At 41.8% G+C, this 18,453-nt stretch overlaps 1 protein-coding gene across 8 annotated transcripts in view; it reads left to right on the forward strand.

Annotated features, from left to right (window-relative positions):
* The window catches only part of THRB (thyroid hormone receptor beta), a 331,256-nt gene extending 315,714 nt beyond the window's left edge, over nt 1-15,542 (forward strand). For all 8 annotated transcript variants that reach the window (XM_038760822.1, XM_038760804.1, XM_038760848.1 and 5 more), the window contains 2 exons: nt 2,446-2,704; nt 14,723-15,542. In XM_038760822.1, coding sequence (XP_038616750.1) covers nt 2,446-2,704; nt 14,723-14,964 — 501 coding nt within the window. In that variant the 3' untranslated portion in view covers nt 14,965-15,542. The remainder of the gene's footprint in view (nt 1-2,445; nt 2,705-14,722) is intronic.
* The last annotated feature ends 2,911 nt before the right edge of the window (nt 15,543-18,453 follow it).

Consider the following 18,453-nt stretch of genomic DNA (forward strand, 5'->3'; position numbering starts at 1 on the left):
GGCTGTAGCAATGGCTGCATCATTGAGCTGAGAGCCAGAACTCTACCCCTGGACACTCAGAAGCTCTTCCCAAACCTGGGGATGAGGCATGCATATAGAAGACATGCATGCCTACCCACACCTAGGAGCATCGCTAGGTGGTTGCATGACCCAAGGTGACATTGGTCAGGGAGGGCAGCATTAAAGGGAAGGGTAAGTTCTGCCTTTGAACCTCTTTCCCTCGGCTTCCTTTCTGTTTCTGGGTTACCTTCCCCACCCGAGTCTGGCTGCTGGTTTGAACTATGTTAAGTCTCCCGGCTTTCACTAACTCTGTGCCGCCTTTTCTTCTTGGCTCTGGAATCTCTGTTTTATTGGTGAGAGATTTGGGTGCTTTTGTGTTTTATTTTTTCTGGGTCTTTCTCAGCTGCTAAGCAACAGCACTTCCCATCTGGAAAGGGACCTGAGAGGGAAACTAAGCATGGACTAGCCTTCTAGTCCTGCTCCTTCTGTGGGCTGCCCAAGGACTTCTGGGTTGGGGCTCTGAGCATGACACAGAAGGAAATTGAGTCTTTCTCTGTTGTTACTTATCTTTTCCCTCTGAGACAGGAGCATTCTGTGTTTGTCAGTCTCAAGGGGAATACAACCAAAATCCCAAAGGTTTCTGTCTTTGACCTCTTCTCTGGAAATGTTTAGCAAAAGCTTGACAAACGTGAAAATTAAAGCTTAGTGGAGCCTTATGGATTTTTACATGATGAAAAAGACCCAGTTAAAATTCACTGGCATAATCATATGGTGAAAACTTCTCAAAAACATGCTGATACTGATAATTTCAAATCAACTCAAAAATTTGATCCTTTTCTCCTTTTCATGATTTGGTCTTTCTCTAAACCCTGGCATTTTATGGTTTCTTAACAACCATAGAAAATGGATCATTTTAAACAGAAATGTTTGGACTACTCATCAGCAGAGTTTATGCATTTCAGATGTGTTTTCCTTACTTTAGAAAGTTCTTCCAGGTTTCAGCCTTTTGCAGAAGCAGTCAATTCCCTTATTGGATGAACCTCTGAGCAGGGACCATGCCTCACAATGGGTTTTGCAAAGTGCAGAATGCACTGTTGGTGTGGCAGTTGGGTGTCCCTTTGAAAGCAACTTTCAGCCTTCCTGGAATCCATCCATCCCAGCGAGTCTCTGCAGCTGAGACTCTTGTTCCTGTTTTTCCAGACAGTTTGCCTAATGGAAACAGCTTGTTGGGGTGATTGTCAGATTACCTGCCTTTCTTCTGTAGGCGCCTCTTTAAGGGACAGGCATATGACCATTTTTAACCATGACTGGTGCTTCGTAAATGGTATTTGTTAAGAGTTTACTATATGCCAGGCCCTTTTCTAAGCAGTGGAATAGATACAAGATAATCAGGTTGGACACAGTCCCCAACCTACATGGTCTCACAGTCTGTCCAACTTCTTGCCCACATCTTACCTCTGGCCTGGAGCACCCTCACTCCTCATATCAGAAAGGTAATTACTCTCCCCCACTTCAAAACCTTATTGAAGGCATATCTCCTCCAAGAAGCCTTCCCTAACTAAGCCTTCCTCTCCCACTCCCTTCTGTGCCGCTCTTACTTGCTCCTTCATTCATCCTCCCTCCTGTCCCCACAGCCCATACATTTATATCTTTAGATATCTGTTGTTTATTTATCTACTTAGTTATATTAATGTCTGTTTCCCCCTTCTAGACTGTGAGCTCATTGTGGGCAGGAATGTGTCTGTTATATCGTACTCTCCCAAGCACTTAGTACAGTGCTTTGCACACAGTAAATGCTCAATAAATACTACTGAATGAATTAATGAATACAGTAGACTAAAGTAAATGTGAATTATGAGTGTTGAAAATAATCATCATCATCACTTGGTAGTAAAAACAAGGCATCAGAGCAAATTGATGGCCACTTGAGTACACCCAACCTTAGCTACTGGAATGGAGGACTTAATGAGCAAATACGATAGAGCCATCATGAGTTTCAGTGCAGCAGAGACACCCAATTTCTAAAGCACAGTGAAAATTCTGGGCCAATAGTCTACCCCATGCTAGCCCTGGAGTCAATTCATTGTACACACTCACACATGATTGCTTTTCTCTTGTAATTGAGGGAGGGAAGGAGGCAGTGGATGGCATAGACAACAGAAATGAAGTTAATCCAAAAATACCTGAACAACAATAGAAGAGTAAGTGAAAAGACCAAAAGGAAGGAGCAGAAAGGTGAAAAAGCTAACGCCCTGGACATTGGAGATGAGACTCTGAATGATTCAGGGTATTATGGTATTTGTTAACCACTTACTGTGTGCCGGACACTGTATGAAAGGATGATGGAAGTCCTAGAATTTTTTTAATTTTTGAAAAAGCATTATAGTTGCTTTCCTAGTTGATTAAACTAATTAAACTATTGATTGCCTGTGACTCTTTTTTCAGTTGCCATGTGAAGATCAGATAATCCTCTTGAAAGGCTGCTGTATGGAAATCATGTCCCTCAGAGCTGCCGTGCGCTATGATCCAGAGAGCGAGACTTTAACCCTCAATGGGGAAATGGCAGTGACACGGGGCCAGCTGAAGAATGGGGGGCTTGGGGTGGTGTCTGATGCCATCTTTGACCTGGGCATGTCACTGTCTTCATTCAATCTGGACGACACTGAAGTGGCCCTCCTTCAGGCAGTCCTGCTCATGTCTTCAGGTGAGGTCATACAGCTTTGTCCCAGAAGAGCCATGGAAGTTTTGCTCTGCTGCCTGGCAGTTCTGAAATTTTGTTGAATGTGCATCGTAAATGTTAAGTCTCTCTAGGACTTCATCTTTTCCATGGATGAGTTCAGCATGTCTTTAAAGTATTGAACAACCTGGCCCTCGTTTTTCCAGGTTTCTGAAACAGCACGGTTGAGTCGGGGGAGAAAGGATTGAGCTGAATCATGAATTCTAGTTTCTATTCTTAAATCTACTTGACAGCATTGAAGCTCAAATCAATCAATGGATGATATTTATTGAACCCTACTGGGTACCAAGCAGTGTACTTAAGCACTTAGGAGAGGACAGTACAACACAGTGGGTAGACTTGGTAGAGTTGGAAAAGCAGCATAGCTTAGAGGCAAGAGCACAGGCTTGGGAGTTAGAGGACATGGGTTCTAATCCCAGCTCCACCACTTGTCTGCTGTGTGACCTTGGGCAAGCCATTTAACTTATCTGTGCCTCAGTGACCTCATCTGTAGAATGGGGGTTAAGACTGTGAGCCCCACGTGGGACAATTGATTATCTTGTATATATCCCAGCACTTAGAACAATGCTTGGCACATAGTAAGTGCTTAACAATTACTATTGTTATCAGACAAGCTTGCCCACAAGGAACTAACAATCTGTAAGGGAGACAGATATTTAAATAAATTACTGATGAGTAAATGGATAGGTATAAAAGTACTATGTGGTTGTGGGGTGGAATGAATATCAAGTTCTTAGGCTGTGCAGATCCAAGTGCATAGGCAAATAGGGGAAATGAGGGGGCCTAGAAAAAGCCTTTTGGAGGAGGTATGATTTCATTAGGGCTTTAAAGGGGGGAGAAAAACGGTGGTCTGTCAGATATGAAGGGGGAGGTAGTTCCTTGTCAGAAGGAGGGATGGGCCAGGGGTCATGCCAAGACAAGATCGAGGTACAAATGAGCAGGTTGGGTTATAGGAGTAGGAGGTCAGGAAGGAGGGGAGCTGATTGAGTGCCTTAAAGCCAAGGGTAAAGAGTATCTGATGCAGAGATGGGTGAGCAACCATTGGAAGGTTTTGAGATGTGGGGATATGTGGATTAAATGTATTTTTTAGCAAAATAATCCAGGCAGCAGAATGAGGTGTGGACTGGAGAGGGGAGAGACAGGAGGATTTGATGACAGGGTGAATAATTGGGTTGAATGAGAGAGATAGTCAAGGATAATGCCAAACTTTTGGGCATGTGAGACAGGGACAATGATGGGTTGTCTACAGTGATAGGAAAGTCTCAGGGAGGAGAAAGTTTGGGTGGGAAGATAAGGAGTTCTGTTTTGGACATTTTCAGTTTGAGATGCCAGCAGGAAATCTAAAATAGAGATGTCCTAAAGGCATGGGGAAATACAAGACTGCAGAGAAGGAGCAGTAGGGCCTAGAGAAGTAGATTTGGGAATCATCCACATAGAGATGATAGTTGAAGCTGTGGGAGTAAATGAGTTATCTAAGGGAGTGGTGTAGATGGAGAATAGAAGGGGACCCAGAATTGAACTTTGTGGGAAGCAGATGAGGAGTCCTCAAAAGAGACCAAGAATGAGTGGCCAGAAGGATAGGAAGGGAACCAGGAGAGGAGAGTGTCAGTGAAGCCACAGTTGGATAATATATCCAGGAGAAGGGGGTGGTCCACAGTGTTGAAGGCAACTGAGAAGTCGAAAAGTCATTGGATTTGGCTAGGTGGTCACTGGTACCTTAAAGACGGCAGTTTTCTTGGAGTGGAGGGGATGGAAGCCAGATTGCGGGCGTCAAGTAGAGAATTGGAGGAGAGTCAGTGAAAACAGCAGGGGTAAACAACTTGCTGGAAGAATTTGGAAAGGAATGGTAAGAGAGATTCATCGTATTTATTGAGCAATTACTGTTTACAGAGCACTGTACTAAGTGCTTGGGAGAGTACAATATAACGATAAGCAGACACATTCCCTTCCCACAACAAGCTTAGAGTCTAAGGGAATGGGGCAGTAACTGAAGGCTGCTCTGGAGTAAAGGGAGAGATTTTTTTGTTTTTAATACAGGGTATACATGGGTATGTTTGAAAGCAGTAAGAAAGAAGCCATTGGAGAAGGAGCAGTTGAAGATGTCAGTAATGGAGAAAAGAAGGGAGGAGACAAGTATTTTAATAAAGTCTGAAGGAAAGGAGTTGCAGTGGAGGGGGCAGAATATCTCCTCTTGAGAGACCTCTAAGAAGACTGAGAAAGTTGAAGAGGGGGCAGGAGACGGATGGTATTGGAGAAGAGCAGGGGAGATTTTATGAAGACCACACCCTAAAACAAAACCTTTAAGAGGGTGCATTGAAAATTACAAAAGGAAGATCGGGCCTACTAACTCCACTGTATTGTGCTCTTTCAAATGCTTTGACAGTGCTCTGCACATCATCATCATCATCAATCGTATTTATTGAGCGCTTACTATGTGCAGAGCACTGTACTAAGTGCTTGGGAAGTACAAATTGGCAACATATAGAGACAGTCCCTACCCAACAGTGGGCTCACAGTCTAAAAGGGGGAGACAAAACCAAACATAATAATCACTCAATAAATACCATTGATTGACTGAAACATTTCTTCACTAGAGAGTGAAAAGCATAAAGGCTTTGCTAAAGCATTAATACCAAAATACCTGTAGGTCAAAAAGGGTCTTTCTAATGATGGTATTTAGTGAGCACTTACTTCGTTCCAAACACTGTGCTAAGAGCTGGGATAGATACCAGATAGATCAGACATAATCCCTGTGCAACACAGGGCTGACACTCAGAGAGGGTAGGGGTTTTACGCGGTCAAAAGTGGATTACTAGAGGGAAATTAGAAGTTTACAAAGAAAAATTGGTACATTCTTACACATTAGGATGAGTCAGAGAGTTACTTCATGCTGTTTCTCCAAAGGTGCTCTGTCACCACTGTCAGACAGAATGTTGCATTAAATTGCCCACTAAGAGTCAGCCAGTCTGTCTTCATTTTCCTTCCATTCAAAACTTTGCACAAAGGCACAGTACAGTTTTTTTTAAGGAATTTAAGTACTTACTATGTGCCAGGCACTGTACTAAGGTCTTGAATTCTGAATCCTAAATTCTGCCACAAGGTCAAAGAGCTGGTTTCTGAACCTGTAACATTGCTGATCAACTATACACTACACAGTGCTGTGTCCGTATGGCACAAACCTAACATCTATTTGGAAATATTTTGTCAAATCTAAAAATATATTAGTAGTCTAACAAGATCTACCTCATTAACAAGCTGTAAATAGACAGATTTGCTACTAAGAATGTATTAACACTTAAACGTTCCAAGATGACAATACTCTTAGTGAGATTTTACCAGGTGGGGAACAGTCTGTGTTTCAGAACCCCTCACTTAGGGGTGCTCATGGGTGGCAAGCAGAAAGGTGTCATAACATATTGTTATATTGTACTCTCCCAAGTGCTTAGCACAGTACTCTGTATTCAGTAAGTGCTCAATAAATACAACTGAATGAATGAATATATGAATATGTCAGGTAAACACACCTCAAGATTATGGAATGTCCATTCCTAGACGACAAAGGGCATGACATTGCCCTGTCTTCAGTTAGGGCTGGAGATTGATGCCAATGTGCTACTCTCATCTGTAAAATGGGGATTAAGACTGTGAGCACCCCCGTGGGACAACCTGATCACCTTGTAACCTCCCCAGTGTTTAGAACAGTGCTTTGTTAAGCGCTTAATAAATGCCATCATTATTATTATTATTATCACTTGTCACATATCACTCCTAACTTGTGTAATACGATATGCGGTACAAAAGCATCCCTGCTGTCAAAACCACAAGCTCACAAGGTATTGATGATACCTTGCTTGGCTTGTTGAAAGTAACTCCTTGAACTTAGAAGCAACATAGTCTAGTAGATGAGCACTGGCATGGGAGTCAAAAGGACCTGGGTTCTATTTCTGGCTCTGCCATTTGTCTGCTCTGTGATCTTGGACAAGTCACTTCACTTCTCTGTACTTGTTACCACATCTGTAAAATGGGCATTAAGACTGAGGCCCCTGTAAGACATGGATTAGGTCCAACCTGATTAGATTGTAATATATCTCAAAGCTTAGTACAATGCCTGGCACAGTAATTAATCAATCAGTTATTTATTAAGCACTTACTATATGCACTGTACTAAGTGCTTGGGGGAGTACAATATAACAGAGTTGGTAGGATGTTCCCAGCCCACAGCATTCTTACAGTCTAGGAGGGGAGAAAGATATAAATATAATCCACATAATATAATGAATTATGGATAAGTACATACGTGCTGAGGGACTGAAGATGTGAATAAAGGGTGCAAATTCAAGTGCAAGGGTGATGCAGAAGGAAATGGGAAAAGAGGAAATGAGGGTGTAGTCAGGAGTTACTTTCAGTATCCGTAGAGTTTTCATAGTAAAAGTACGGAAGTGGTTTACCATTGCCTTCTGCCATGCAGTAAACTTGAGTTTGTGCCCTCAAATCTTTCCCATGCTGCTGATGCCCAGATGAGTTTTGACTTGTCGCAGATTGCCTTCCTTTCACTAGCCCCTGCCCACACTAGGAATGGAATGGGTATGCCTCTGCTTGACTCTCCCTCCCATAGCTGAGACTGTAGAGTAATAATAATAATAATAATAATAATAATGGCATTTGTTAAGCACTTACTATATGCCAAACACTGTTCTAAGCGCTGGGAAGGAAACAAGGTAATCAGGTTTTCCCACATGGGGCTCACAGTCTTAATCCCCATTTTACAGATGAGGTAACTGAGGCCCAGAAAAATTAAGTGACTTGCCCAAAGTCGCACAGGTGACAAGTGGCAGAGTTGGGATTAGAACCCATGACCTCTGACTCCCAAGCCCATGCTCTGTCCACTGAGTCACACTGCTTATCTAAAGGTCATGGGTTTTAATCCTGACTCCACCACTTATCAGTTGTGTGACTTTGGGCAAGTCACTTCACTGTGCCTCAGTTACCTCACCTGTAAAATGGGGATTAAGACTGTGAGCCCCACGTGGGACAACCATATCACCTTGTGTCCCCCCCATCCCAGCGCTTAGAACAGGTCTTCGCGCATAGTAAGCACTTAATACCATCATATTATTATAGTAATGGAAACTCTCCAGGTACGATCCTGAGAGGGCAGTTTGGATGCTTCTCTGTCAAATCCCACCAATATTTTTTTCTCATTAATTCAGCACTCAAAGCCCTAAGTAGGTGCAGGCAGTATTTTCTCTTCTGACCACCTTGTGCACACTTCCTTATAGTCCTAAAAGTACTTGAGAAGCAGCATGGCTCAGAGGAAAGAGCACGGACTTGGGAGTCAGAGGTCATGTGTTCTTATCCCAGCTCCTCCATTTGTCAGCTGTGTGACTTCGGGCAAGTCACTTAACTTCTCTGTGCCTCAGTTCCCTCATTTGGAAAATGGGGATTAAGGCTGTGAGCCCCATGTGGGACAACCTGATTACCTTGTATCCCCCCAGAGCTTAGAACAGTGTTTGGCCCATAGTAAGCACTTAAATGCCATAATTATTATTATTATTATTATTATTATTCTTGATTAGCAGCAGCTGTCTGGTTTGGGGGACTGCTCTTAGTTTCCAGCACTACCCACCTCCCCAACCCTGGAAGAGCAGCCAAGAAGGTAACCAGTCAGTTGTGAGAACAATGGGTGAAAAGAGAGGGAGCAGAAAAGTGTAGGGACAGAAGGTGAGAAAGGAGAAAGACTGGTAGATAGAAAAGGAACACTCCAAAAAAGAAAAGGAAGGAGAAGAGGAGGAAAGGATTAACAAAGAGTTGGTAAGAGTTGGAGGGAGAAAATGACAAAAAAAAAAACAATACAGTACAAGATACAAGGAAGGAGAAGACAGATCAGGAAAATGTCATAAGTGCTGTTCACTTTATTGCTCCAAAATCAAAGCAGCTCTATCAGATATCTTAACAAAATCTATGCTTCCAAATAGAAAAACAAGTTTTCACAGCAAATTCCACTTACATAGAAAATTACATACTCTCATTCTCTCACTTCACCTCCCTCTCCCCACCACGGTCTCCATCTAGCCTATACCCCCCCCCCCCCCCCCCCCAAGAACCTCTCCCCAACAATAACCTACTCATGGAACATTTGTCTATTGTTTCTCTTCCTCAAAGTTAACAGAAACGTAAGCCTGGTCAGTGTTTTTACCAGTCCAGAAGTAGGGGCATACCTTGACTCTATAGTAGCTCGAAACAAAAACAAAACAAATAAGAAGAAAAAGAGATCTTATGGCAGCAAAGAGCCAAGTGGGCAACAAAGACCACCCTGGGAATTTTTAATTCTAACCAACTCTAGTCTCTGCTAGAAGTTAGAGCCTGGTTTGAGGCTTTTTGCGGGGGCGGGGTAGGGTTGGAGGGGTCTGCAGCAACAATGGAGCATGTTACCTCCTTCCCTTCCCCACAGCACCTGTATATGTGTATATATGTGTGTACATATTTATTACTCTATTTTACTTGTACATATCTATTCTATTTATTTTATTTTGTTAGTATGTTTGGTTTTGTTCTCTGTCTCCCCCGTTTAGACTGTGAGCCCACTGGTGGGTAGGGACTGTCTCTATATGTTGCCAACTTGTACTTCCCAAGCGCGTAGTACAGTGCTCTGCACACAGTAAGTGCTCAATAAATACGATTGAGTGATTGATTGATTAAGAACATGGACCAGGAGCAGGACATAGCTGCACAAAGACAGAATCATGGAAAAGCTGTGATGAGGCAGGCCGCTTGCTAATGTAGGTGGGGCCATTTCTAAAACACTAATTCTAAAGTAGGGGACTAGTTGTAGGGGGTGGCTTAGTGGACAGAGCCCAGGGCTGAGAGAAATGAAAACCAGGTTCCAATCCCAGCTCTGGCACTGACCTGCTTTGTGACCTTGGGTAAGTCATGAATAAGTATGCTGTGAATGGGACAGGCAGCTCAGAAAGAGTCCAGATCTTGGAACCACCCTATGAGGGGCAGAGGGAAGTGGATGAAATAACAAAATGAAAACTCTAAAATCAGGAGGGAAAGGAATATTCATCTCATGAAAACAAATTTGAAATTTTTTCAATGTTAATTTGTCATTCTTGTTCCTGATTTCACCTCGCACTGTTACTATTTACAGTACATGTTCTATTACTTTCCATCTTACTAGATACTGGCCCTCTCAGGGACTCCTTGCTCAATACAAAATTTGATGTAGTAGCTGGAATCAAGAACACTTATTCAGAACCCAAGTATTTCTAAGACCCCTCAGATTTTGCTCATTCAGCAAGAATTGCTGAACATCTTCTTCCTGTTTGTGCCATCAGCTGTGCTTGGTTTGTTCAGTATTTATGAGAGTATTTAAATGATGCTCAGCTGACCACAAAGTGCAGAACTCAGGCCTTCCAGTTTGTATCTGCTCTCAGCCTAGGTCACTTTATTCCTCTGTGTGGTGCCTGATATATTTCCTAAAATTCTAGCATCATTTTAACATGATGTTAGGTTTACCAACAAAATAAACCCACAAAAGCAGGGAAGGGAATTATAAGAGCGTATTGACATTCAGACAGTTTTGTACACTTTTTGAAAAGGGGAAAAATAGGAATGTTTTGATAAAACAATATAATGCCAGTTCATAATAATGATACTTGTTAAGCACTTACTACGTTCCAAGCACTGTTCTAAACACTGGGGTACATACAAACTAATCAGATTGGATACAGTCCCTGTCCCACATGGGGCTCTCGGTCTTAATCCCCATTTTACAGATGAGGCAACTGAGGCCCAAGTAAGTTAAGTGATTTATTTGTTCAAGGTAATTCAGCAGACAAGTGGTGGAGCCAGGATTAAAACCCAGATCCTTCAGGTTTCCAGGCCCGTGCTCTATCCACTAGGCCATGTGGCTTCTCATCCACCATATAAATGTCAAGAAGACTCAGGTAGAACTGTTGCTGCTCCAGTTCTTAGGGTGTTCTGAGGCTAACAGAACTGTGGCACATTACAAGTACTACACTACCCAAATTAAAAATGAGACTGTGTTTACATGAATGGGTTTTGTGGAAACATTAGGAAGGTGCCTCTACCTCTGGACCAATTCTCATTGAAAAGAGAAAAACATTTTTACAGGCAACTGTAATGGAATGCACCAGGTACACTTTCTGGTGGATGGCTTTCATGATGTAAATATCATCAAGGTCCAATGAAGATGGATTTAACCAGTGAAAATATAAATGTAATTGCTGGACATGATCTGTTTGCTGAACAAGCTGAGAATTCTGATGACACTGACCTACCATGTTCTGCCTTAGCAGTTGCAGGAGTGTCAAACAGAAGGAAAGCAGACTAACTGTTCCTCCACTTGATAATATTGCTGGGTCACAGAAAATCAATCTTTTGGTTTATGGAAATTAGACCTCAAAGAGAATTATTGTGTTACACATTTACTTGAAGTTCTACCAACTCTGTTATAATTGTACTCTCCCAAGAACTTAGTACTGTGCTCTGCACATAGTAAACATTCAATCAATATGACTGATAATTTAAAAGCTCATGGATAAGCAAAGACTTTTTTATGATTGGTTTTTGTACCTCTGTTGAAAGAATGTTTCTGAACTACAGACTGGCCCAAAGATAGCAAAGCTATTTTATAGCTAAATACTGTAGCACTTATCCTGGGTAATAATTTGAACCATCTTTCTGACTACCAAAGTAACTTTACTTGTTACTGTCCAGGAGACGATCCCCACTATGAAGCATTCTTACAGAAGAGCGTTCCTGAAAAAAACCTATGGCTACCCGAGTAGCCGAAAGATAGCATGAATGTTACTTGTGCCTGGAATTCCGTTGTGACAATCCTGAGTGATGAAATAAATTGTGGCTAGCTGTTATATTTGCAGAACCATCTTCTGATAAAGATTAGATTAACTTGAAAGTTTCAGAGGAAAAAGCGAAAGTTAAATTCTTGAAATGCTGAAGGATAGTCCTTCTTCAGGCCCAGTCAGCAATTTCATGAAAATGCGATGAAGTGCAGCCAACAAGGAGGTTGAACTGACAGACTGAACCTAATGCAAAAATAAGTGAAAGTGAGGCTTTGTAGAGCCTGGCTGAAGAAGTGACAGGGTCCACACTGGAAGACAGAACTGAGATATCTTTGCAGCACTTGTATTGGAAATTTATTTTCTAAAAGTCCCTGGAAATGAAACCCAATCTGCAAGCCCAATAGCACCTTTAAAGTCAGGAGAGGGAACTCTTGCTCTCTCTCCTCCCCCACCTGCTGAGTCCCATCAGACAGCTTTGCTGGAGGGCCTGCTCCCTCGGCTGGACTGGACTGGGAGCATGCATGATGCATGATGTAGAGAAGCAGCGTGGCTCACTGGAAAGAGCACGGGCTTGGGCATCAGAGGTCATGGATTCTAATCCCGGCTCCTCCAATTGTCAGCTGTGTGGCTTTGGTTAAGTCACTTAACTTCTCTGGGCCTAAGTTACCTCATCTATACAATGGGGAAAAACACTGTGAGCCCCATTTGGGACAACCTGATTACCTTGTATCCCCCCCACCAGTGCTTAGAACAGTGCTTGGCACATAGTAGTGCTTAACAAATGCCGTTATTATTATTATGTTCGAGTACAGTTAGAGGACCTGGGTTCTAATCCCAGTTCCACCATTTGTCTGCTGTGTGACCTTAGGCAAGTCACTTAACTTCCCTGTGCCTCAGTTACCTCATCTGTAAAATGGGGATTAAGACTGTGAGCCCTATGTGAGATTTGGACTGTGTCCAACCAGATTAGCTTGTATCTATCCCAGTGCTTAGAACAATGGTTAACACACAGTAAGTGCTTTACTAATACCATTATTATTATTATTATGGGCAGGGATGTGCCCGCTAATTGTTGTACTCTTCCAGGCGCCTAGTACAGTGCTCTGCACAAAGTGCTCAATAAATACAATTCACTGACTGATTGTGAGGATTCATACCAAGGTTCAAAGGAAATTTGCTGTGCATTTATGGGAGACTGTGTATGCATTAAAGCTTGTCTTCTTCCCAGTGGGCATGCATGAAGACCCTCAATTCTAATTTAGCTTTCTCCATTTTTCTCTCCCTGTACATTACACTAAATTGTTGTGTCAGAGTCTGAGAACTATCTTGCAGTAATGGGAATTTTCTCTGGTTCTCCACCACCACCAACCCTGGTAGACTAGCTTTTGCTGAGAGTCACATGGACAATAATGTAATCTTGGGGCTTGGAACCTAGATCTAAGACTTGAACTCCAGAGTCTAACAGCAAAGCCGTAGATTTTTAGTGCAAAGAAGAAAATGGGAAAAAGCTGCTTCAGCTTTTGATACATTTAAAGTTCCTGAAAGGCAGCCATGAAATACTACCCAGGAAGTAATACGATTGCACAGTCAGCACTCTACTTTCTTGTAGAAAAGGCAGAAAACAGTAAGCAAGTTGATAAAGGATTTATGCACAAAAGCTTCCAGGGTTTGGCACAGTCTCCATCCTCCAGATTGACAACCAGAACTATGGAAGGCAATGTGGATAACCCCTGGGCATTGTCAGGCCTTCAGCGGCCCCTCTTGAATCCCAGAAGGAAGATTTAATGGCTGCACGTGCAGCTCTGTTTCAGTTCTAGTTGTAAAATTAAAGATAGTGCTGGCTCAAACTTTCTGCATTATGATCCTTTCAATGCTCTTTCGATTGAGAAGGGCCAGTGTGCTGTTTTATGATGGTGTGCAAATGAATGTTAATATTAAACATATTTAGAAAATGGCATCATTTGAAATAGTTTATTTTAAGCAACCATCAGTTGTCTGAAATTGTGGCTTCACCAGCTACTGCCTTTGGACTGTACCAGATACCAGAGGTTTTACTATTCTACCAGTTAAATTCCCACAGTAAACAGCGAGATGCAAAGCCCACAAAGAGTGGTCATTTTTAAGATAAAGCTTTCCTTTGATAACCAGAAGCAATGTTGTCTAAATGGAAGGAGCACAGCCCTGGGAGTCAGGAGACCTGGGTTCCAATCCCAGCTCCACCTCCTGCTGTGTGACTTTCAGCAAGCCCCTTAACCTCTCTGTGGCCCAGTTTCACCTGTAAAATGGGGATTGAATTATCTGGTCTTCTCCCACAGACTATGAGCCTGTGAGGGACAGGGTTTGGGGCTCATCTACTTACACCATACCTTCCCTAGCATGTAGTGTCATATTTGGCTCCTAGTGTTCAAAAAATACCTACAATTACTATTCATTATTATTATTAATGACCATAACCATCAACTGGAGTGGGGAGGTGCTTCAGGTATTTCCAGATATTGGTCTGCCTCCACTTAGATTGTGAGCTATGAGGGAGCAGACAAATATCTGGAAATGGGGACTATATTATAGACAACACAAACCACACAATAGCAAAGCAGCATTGCCTAGCCTGCTCCCTTCAAGTACTGTTTATGCTTACTGTTAAAATTGAATTGCTCCTATTTTTTTTTAAATGGTGTTGGTTAACAGCTGGGGTAGATACGAGCTAATCAGGCTGAATACAGTCTGTGTCCCACAAGGGGCTCACAGTCTTAATCCCCATTTTACAGATGAAGTAACTAAGGCACAGAGAAGAGGACTGACTTGCCCAAGGTCACACAGTAGACAAATGGTGATCCTTCTGACTCCCAGGACCCATTCTCTATTCACTAGACAATGCTGCTTTGCTATTGTGTGGTTTGTGTTGTCTATAATATAGTCCCCATTTCCAGATATTTGTCTGCTCCCTCCTAGCTCACAGTCTAAGTGGAGACAGACCAATACCTGGAAATTAGGACTAAATTATAGGAGACCAGGATCATGTCTGAACCAGTTACCACCACCCGCAACCCCACCGGTGTATTAATCCCCCATGCCTGACATATAGCATGTGCTGAATCGATACCATAACTACTTCTCCCCAAGAGTAACAACTGCTTCTGTTTCTCCTTTCTGCCAGATCGCCCAGGACTCGCGAGTGTCGAGAGGATAGAAAAGTGTCAAGAGGGTTTTCTGCTGGCCTTTGAACACTATATCAATTATCGAAAACATCACGTTGCACACTTTTGGCCAAAACTGCTGATGAAGGTGACTGATCTGCGAATGATAGGAGCCTGCCACGCCAGTCGCTTCCTGCACATGAAGGTGGAATGCCCCACGGAACTCTTTCCACCATTGTTCTTGGAAGTGTTTGAGGATTAAAATGACTGGATTGTTTCTCATAATTCCTACAGCACTACTGGGAGTCATTTCATTCCATTGCCTAGCTCTTTTTGTTTGTTGGTTTGTTTCTTTTCATTTGGGGGAGGGAGGGTTTTTTTTTGGTTTGGGGTTTTTTTTTTTGGTGCAGACATGGATGAAAATATCCCTTTAATGCGGGTACTTGTGACTATTGCATTTTGTTCTTCAGTCCTTTGATGTGAATGCTTTGAAAGTTTATCAGTGAACAAGAAATCACCAAGTCACCAGCATAAAGTGATCACCAGCTCTCGTCCAGCCCTGATCTGAGAGGAGAGGAATCAGCAGAACACCCAGGAAACTGGAAGGCCTCTGAAATGTTGTCATTCTGACCCTGTAATGACTTTTTCCAGTCATACCTCATTTTACTGGGCACAAATCATCTTATGAGTAGATGCATCTTCTCGGTTTTTTCTTGATCAGTCTGAAGAAATCATGACCATATTCCTTGAAAATTATATTTATCCTGGCCATGTTTGCAGCATTTTTGGGCTCACATTCATATGAGTATTTGTGTCCTATAAAATCAGATATACTTGTCATTTTTTGTTATCTAGCAATTTTGTGCAGTCTGCTTAAAAAGAGATTCAAAGATCCAAAATGAGTAACCACAAAGAAAAAAAAAAGTTCAAGAAATCCAAGAAAGCAGAAGTCAAAGCTAGTCCTATTCACTACCACACCAATTGCCCAACAGTGTGATATCTAGTTCTGAGCCCTCTGGCTCATTTCAAGATGCCAAGAAAATTTCAGGGGAGAAATAAATTCACGATAGAATTTTGTTACTGACATTTAATCCATCAGGTCAACCCCTAGATCCCTGAAATTCTTTCCATTCATTACCTAAGTGGGAGACAATCTTCTCTAAGTGACCCCAGCCTTCTCTGTGGATGAAATTTTCAAATCAAAATACTAATGACAAACATGTAAGTTACCTTATTTTAGGAATAGTCTGGGGAAGGGGATTATCTGCATTTTGAGTTGAAGATAACTGGAGTGGTCTAAACACTTTAGAGTCGCACTGGGGAAAAAGACCTCCAGTTAATGGACACTCGGCTTTATCTTCCCCACTCAAGACTTTCTCTTGATCCCCCTCACCCGCTGCTGCATCCAGGGTTCTAATATCTCTAGACCAAGACGGAATAACTATACTCCCCTCCACACTCGCGGCCATCTGCTTGGCTCTTGGGGCACTGCTCTAGAGAGATGTTCGTAACTCAAGGTCCTTCACAAGAGACAATGAGAAATGGGTTAATATTAAAGCATTTTACATGTGAAGAAACTGAAGGGGGAAATGCTCACCCCCATGCTGGTGCATCGGTAGCACAGGCGTTTTTGACACTTAGCATGTCTCCGTGTTGGTCTTTCACGGTGCACAATGTTTACAGGATGGCCAAGTGAAGGGACTACTGTTCCTAGCTCTGCCAAACCCGCTAAAAGTGTGAAAGTTTAGTCAAAGTAATCAAGCATCAAAAACATGAAAAAAAAATCACAAAAGTAATTCCTAGTGTTTTCTTCATCTCTAGTCCTAGCTCTGTTAGTCCACAACTGAAGTTTACAAGTTGTTTAGAACACTTTGCTCAGCCGAGTTTCACATTAGCATTTGGGGAGAGCACATAAAATGAGTCTAATGATTGAACCGACTAGAGGAGGACATAGCCTCTCTCTTAATGGAGGAGCGGGGATATGAACAGCATTAAAAAGCCAAATGATATTAAGAGATGATTGAAATAAGCTAGGCAAGTTCCATGGAAAGAAGGACTCAGATTATGCCAACTGACCAATGGGCTGAAATCAGGTCTGACCATAATTAAGTTATGCTTGCGGTTGTTCACATAGCAACACAACGAATGGGCTGGAAAGGAGTTAAAATTCCAGAGAAATGTTTTCAATATTTGGTATGTCTACAGAGGAGGGAAGGGATTGGAGATTTTTTAGCCAAAAAATGATGTTTATTTAGTATTTACCGAGGGCTCACTAATCCATAGTGATTTATTTTGGTCCCATGGAAATCACCTGAGCGAGGACTTTTGGATAACATCCCCCTTGAGCAAAATACCCTTTTGCCACCCTAGCAACATCCCAATAGGGCTGAACATTTCTGTGGAATCTGACTTCTTATCAATTAGCTTATCTGGGGTGTCTCCTACTTTTGCTCAGAGAAAATGGTGAGACCTTTAGACTGAAACACTACAATTGGGAGCAGAGTTTTCCTTCTTGGGTCAGCTGCCTTTGGTTTCTAATGGAGAGTTTTTGTCTTAATCCTGTCCCCTTGAAATCTTGACGTTTGCTTCTAGAGTAGAGAGCAAACACAGTGTTCAGTGAGCTCAGAACGAGTCTGCACTGTGCCTGTCTTGTAGATTTTAGAATTCCAGCCTTATTCTGGTGGACTGCTAATCACTTGCTCTTCCGTGAACAGGTGCGTGAGCGAAAACACCACACCTTTTCCTCGAGAAGGCTTCAGCTTTGATGGAGCTGTTGATCACTCTCAAAGCATGTCATTGTTAGTGATGTATTTTTATTCTATGGAACTCTAACCTGTATGTGTCATGTTGACCTTTTGCTGCATGAAACATCAGTTTTAAAAAAATCAGTCTTATGGTTTTGAGATGTAGCCAGCATTTGTAAGGCTAAACCTTTTTCATTAACAATTTAAAATCAACACCCAAGGAAAACATTCTTGCCCTGAAAAGAGCAATTGAAGCATTTGAAATGTGTCATTCTTACCAACAGCTGGGTCCATCAGGTCCTAAAATAAGCTCTTAATTTTCCTGTTATTACAATAATATGGAAATATTAACATAGTGTTTCTTTTGATAGTGATATATGATCTGTATTTAAATTTTATAGAGAAAAAATTTATTGTAGTGTGATGTAGATATTTATTTTCCAGCTAAAGATTCACCGTACGTGTATTTTTTACAATTTAAATTTTTGCTTCATAAGTAAAAAAAAAACAACAAAAAACCTACAGTGAGCTAAAAGAAACCTGAAGAAAAAAAAAAAAGGTTTGGCCTTATCACAGAGTTTTTCCTGTGCTGTATAAATGTTTGCAGATGCAAAAAGTATGCATTTCTTGTGTGTATCCACATTAACTAATGTTGCCTTCAAAAGCAATATTGTGCAGGTAATACGCAATTTGTGGCTCTCCATTGCACAGTTAAACAACTTTAAAAAGCTAACCCTCTTTATGCACAAGACAATCAAATGTAAATCTACGTCACAACCAGGGTGTAGATTAGTCTCATGTAAATTACTGAGCACAATGTTAAGACAGGAAAAATGACACTTTATTTAACTATACATGTTAAGTTGGAAATGAAAATATCAGGGCATGAAACAGCTGACATTGTCATTTCTTTCCTCTTTTGGTTCTTCCTTAACTTTTTTCTATTAATTTGCTTGTAGGTGAACAAATTAGTTTTTCATAAGACAAACACAAATGAACTATTTTTG

This window comes from Tachyglossus aculeatus, chromosome 2, assembly GCF_015852505.1.
Source record: "Tachyglossus aculeatus isolate mTacAcu1 chromosome 2, mTacAcu1.pri, whole genome shotgun sequence".
NCBI classification, from domain to species: Eukaryota; Metazoa; Chordata; class Mammalia; order Monotremata; family Tachyglossidae; genus Tachyglossus; species Tachyglossus aculeatus.